Here is a 4,995-nt window from a genome sequence, read left to right on the forward strand (position 1 = left end):
ATATATTTCATTGTACATACATCATTAAAAATTACAACACACATAATAATTTCAGTCATAATTCTGGTATGGCACAGAATTGTAAAATTTTGTGGTAATTTGCATATTTTCTCCGTATGGTTGAGAAAAATTTTTCTCTGGCGGATCCGCGTATTATTATCATATTATTATTATTGTTTTTGATAAAATTTGATTTGTCAAGCACACATCAAATTATATCAAAAACCTTTACCATTGAAAAAACTACGAACTATATTACATTTTAAGTTATAAGTTTTAAGTTAATAAAAACAAAAAGAGCAAAGATTTTTTTATTATGATTGTTTTTGTTATGATTATTTTTATATTTTTTTATTATATTGGTTAACTGAATGCTAATTGTCAACTACAATTTCAGAACCATTATAAATGGGAATATGTATATTTTCTTCCATTTTAATATTCTTTATAATTTTATTATATTTTTATTATTATTATTACTGGTATCTATAGTTTTAAAAGCTCGAAAAAATCCGGATTTTTTTATTTTTCGCAACTTTTTTGGTTTCTTTCAGACAAATTTCATTCGACAAATGAAAAAAGTAGGAAAAAAAATCGGATTTTTCAATTTTCTACGAACTTTTGCGATTTTTTTCCAGGCAAAAATGGAAAAGCGGATTTTTAAAAAACATACTAGTACTATTATTGATATTATTATCATTATTATTATTGTTATATCACGTGAACATGTTATATATTAATTCGCAAAATTGTGAGCGCACATATCTATAATACGTTAAAAGTGGAACGAAAACGATAAGCAGAGAAAAAGATAATAGCAAGGTCGACCATACGATACTATGTATGAATGTACGCAATGAAATTTTAATTTAAATTGCAAGCATCATTACGTCCTAAACATTTCCATAAGGCGCAAATATTGGATTGACGCAAAAGTTCGTTCCATTTTTTTTTAATTATTTCATCGCTCACAAATTTTTGAATTTATACAGACGCAGATCATACAGCTACCAAAAAAGGTGGCAGGTCGTCGAATAAAACGATGCACATTTAACTGATTGATTGTATTTTAAAATAAATAAATATTATATTTTGATTAAAGAACGGAATTAACTTTTACATCGAATCAATATAAACCGGAGTGGTCTTTGAATATCTGGTTACAACCAAATCTTTGTCTATATGTAAGATTAACGTGAGTCAGAATAAAAGCAACAAGTTCCTCTTTGAATTGCGCTTTTTATTTTAAAAATTTGTATTAAAAAAATGGACGTCAGAATTTACTCATTCACACTTTAACAATATGTACAACACATTCGAGTCAATCAGATACAACAAATAAGTATACTTAAAATAGCATATCCGAATAATAACTCACGCGCGCGTAAGAAACGATAAAACTGTACGTCATATTTATATGTGATTTTCGTAACCGAAACAACACGTCTGTTTAAAAGATATCTTGAAGACATCCTTTAGACGACTTATGGTCAAAAAACGTCTTTCCAATGTCTTAATGTTATTTGGGAACCACCCGAAAATATGACTGTCTGTTTAGTCGTTTCTTTCTCTAACATGAAAATGACACAAAATAAATAAGTTAATTACGGCTTATAATGCTGGTAACCCTGATACGCCAAATCCTGACCATAGGATCCTACGTTTCCGTAATGATCCTCGTGATAATCGATATCTGGATGTACTCCGTATTGAGGGTGACCGATACCGTTCTTGGTGTAAACTGGCGGATAATAATTTTGCGGCCTGTAGAGCTTAAAGAAACCTATCAGACCGGGTATGGCGATCGCGAGGAATCCGAGGAACTTCTTAAACGAAGCCAGGCCCAAAATCAACGGCAAGAAAAGCAGCAGTTTCAGCTTGAAGAGTTTTATGACAAGCAGCATCGGTATCAAGAGTTTCCTGAATTTATGGCGAGCTAAAAGAGCAAAAGAGAGTAAATCATTCGTCTTAGCAAGTAGAATAAGATTTTATCAACAGTTATCAAAAAACAGTTATCAAAATTATTTAATTAACTAATTTCATTGAATTCTTTAGACTTGATTTAGTTCAACCTTTGGCAAAAAATCTAGCTCTGTCGAGATTAAATGAAAATAAGTCGTGAGATTAATACATATTGTGATATTAAGGGCGATTTTCAAATTTTAAGATATTTTTTTGGGAAGCTTCTTTTATGCTGTCATCTTAGAGTATCATAGATACTCACAAAATAGAGTATCCTTCTTGTTTTCAAGAGTATTAATCTCTTCAGCGATTTCGTCCAAAAATCTCGGCTCGTAAGCTCCGTTGCGACCAGTCTCTGAGGTGGGTATAATTAATTCAAAGGACATTGTTTTGATAAATCTCTCCGCTTTCCTTTTCATAAAGTTCACCAGTTGATCCCATTCCGATTCCTGAGACCTGTATTGGATACATACTTTAATCCAAAAAGCGCGCAATGATCTTCGTCGAACAATTCGAGCTACGCTTTTTCCAACATTCGAAAATTGATAAGGAATTTTGGCAATTTTTTCAACCGCGCAATCATTCTCACACGTAGAAAATGTATAACTACGCGCGTACAGGCATTTTATTTTCTACTTCTACGAAAATAACGACATACCTAGGCTCGTTGGAATATTCGTACGGCTGATGGTACACTTCCGTCACCACGTCGTGAGACATCCGCTTAACTCGGACGTAGTCGCTCAGGGAGTATTCGGCATGGTCGAAAAAATCCGAAAAATAGCTTAAAGCACGGGACTTGAAGCATTCCGCCAGGTCGCCGGTTATGCAACGTTCGTTGACTCTCGCCAAATACGGATCCGTGTTTCGTCCTGTTCCGAAACCGATATATTCAAATAAATCTCCCACGTGTTGAGCGGGATTAAATCCCCTCTGTTGCGACGGAACTTCTTCGGGACCCTCTGAAATTGTAAATTCAAGTTAGGCAACCTTATTTGACATTTTTAATTATATGTCAAATTAAATACCGATACTTTAAAAGCTGACAAAATAAACGCGCAAGAAATGATTTATCTTTCTCTTATACATAATTTTATACTTCTCACAATTTTACATTTCACCTGATTTTCTCCTAATTTTATCATTTTTCACGAATCAACATTAACTTTTCAGTAAACTAGTAATTGAGAGCGGCGTTTTCTTCGCTTATTAAATTATAAACATAAATAATATTTTAAAAAATGGAATAAACCTATTTTTGCGAATACGCAAGTGATTTAAGGAGGGAAACTACTGAGACGGGTTTAAAATTTCGACTTTTCCTTTTTTACATTTTTGTAATGCTTCGGGCCTTAAAAATATTTTCCTAAAATATTATGTTGAAATTCGTAACGGCACTATAGTAATTGTGACGGAATAGCGCACCCGACCGCGCGCCTGGAGATGCTCGGCGCTCCAGCCTACCTGCTTGCCGGGACAACTGGTTTTATGATTATTATGTCCCGATAAGACTACAAAAGATCCGATTTGTGGTGAGCTGGATTCTTTGTAGCTCGGATACCTCTAGTTATAGAATAGATATTAGGAATTCTTGAGTATATATTTTTTATGGGCTAGTCATCCGCAGACATCAGAATTCTGTGGATGAAATGTATCACGCAATTTGGGCCACTCTCTCATGAGAGTTCAAGTGAACTCCGAAACATGAATAAAAAAATTTATTATTTATTATTTTCCGCGGAAAAAGATTCACGAAAATAGCCATTCTTTCGGCCGTCACAGTGATTTCTCCCCTTATAACACGTATAACTGTTAAAAATTAGTTTAAAAAATCAGTTTGTGTAAGTAACCCGTGAATGTGAAACATCGTACCTTGGTTATCCGGTTGGCCCTCTGGAACGACATCCTGGAACGTAACTTTGCCGGCAGACTGACAGCATACCAGCGACGACGCAGTAAAAACGGCTCCTAGAATTACCAACAATCGCTGCAGTTGCATCCTTCCTCTTCGTCTAGGTACTCTGCACCTGTAAGCACTCGTCCTTATCGATTCGCGTTTTACGACGGAACGTAACATTAGGAGACGCGCATCGCGGCACCATTTATTCATTAACGCACCGCATTACAGCGTGATTCACTGTCTGTCGGACAACGTACCGCGGGATTTCGAGAGGCGAACTGTTCGTCCAATCGCGTTACGCTCAATTTACCTTCTTGTTTTAACGACACTGGGTCTATATTAATTTTCATTCGGTAGTGTGATAACATTAAGACGCGCGTCAACACGTTTTTCACGCACGTACGTGAGCCGTATCGTGACAAAGCGCAATAATGTAACGCTCGCGCGATCAACACGGTTCTTTGTCAACAGCGAGGGCCTTAAATATGATATTTTCTCACCAAGCACTATCAAATAATCGCGATTAGTGGTTCGTTACGAGACATCCTTGTGAAAAAAAACGTGCTCGTGGTGATGATCCTCGAGCAGCGCTCGGACGTCTGCGAGATCGACTGTTGGCAGTCGGCGCGCGCTGGTTCACCAAGTGCCGTTAGATGAGCGCACCAATCAGAAACGTGAGGAGAAGCAGGTTCCCGATTCGGAATTCTGATCGCGCGCGCGCGCATTTCACCCGATGGATACCCGGTTAATATGCGCCTTCGCATTTCTAATCATCGGCCAGACCGCAAATTTTCCGCCGAACCGCCGGACTGCGAAATTGCGAGGGCAATTCTCGCTCCGCGAAACGGTCACGATGGTAATGGCCGTGAATTTTCTCGGCTAAACCGACGAGGATCGACTCACTCGGGTAAACAATGAATAGACCGGAGCCCGAATGAGGCTCTATTTTTATTACCCTAAATTACTCGAGTAAGAACTAACGGAACGGAATTAAAAGCGCGGAAATGATGGGTCTTCAAATACGGACGACCGGAAAATAAGTGAAAATATCGTAAAAGTGAATGAATAAAATATAACAGAAATGACCATGGAAATTATCGAAAATTACGTGAAAGATATTTTACAGAAAAATA

General features: G+C 36.7%; 1 protein-coding gene across 1 annotated transcript; it reads right to left on the reverse strand.

Annotated features, from left to right (window-relative positions):
• Positions 1-1,541: 1,541 nt before the first annotated feature.
• LOC106744981 lies at positions 1,542-4,447 on the reverse strand. Its single transcript, XM_014620173.1, has 5 exons — positions 4,363-4,447; positions 3,835-3,989; positions 2,621-2,924; positions 2,225-2,418; positions 1,542-1,936 (listed from the first exon to the last, which is right to left on the reverse strand). The coding sequence occupies exons 2-5, from the start codon at positions 3,959-3,961 to the stop codon at positions 1,605-1,607; spliced, it is 957 nt and encodes a 318-aa protein (XP_014475659.1). The 5' UTR covers positions 3,962-3,989; positions 4,363-4,447; the 3' UTR covers positions 1,542-1,604.
• Positions 4,448-4,995: the final 548 nt, after the last annotated feature.

The sequence above is a fragment of the Dinoponera quadriceps genome, unplaced genomic scaffold (assembly GCF_001313825.1).
Source record: "Dinoponera quadriceps isolate SergipeBrazil2010 unplaced genomic scaffold, ASM131382v1 scaffold717, whole genome shotgun sequence".
In the NCBI taxonomy this organism is placed as follows: domain Eukaryota; kingdom Metazoa; phylum Arthropoda; class Insecta; order Hymenoptera; family Formicidae; genus Dinoponera; species Dinoponera quadriceps.

Coding starts and splice junctions, on each gene's coding strand:
- LOC106744981 (XM_014620173.1), bottom strand. CDS start 3,961: ATGCAACTGCAGCGATTGTTGGTAATTCTAGGAGCCGTTTTTACTGCG. Junction 2,419..2,620: donor GAATATTCCAACGAGCCTAG/GTATGTCGTTAT, acceptor TATCCAATACAG/GTCTCAGGAATCGGAATGGG. Junction 1,937..2,224: donor CAAGAAGGATACTCTATTTT/GTGAGTATCTAT, acceptor TTGCTCTTTTAG/CTCGCCATAAATTCAGGAAA.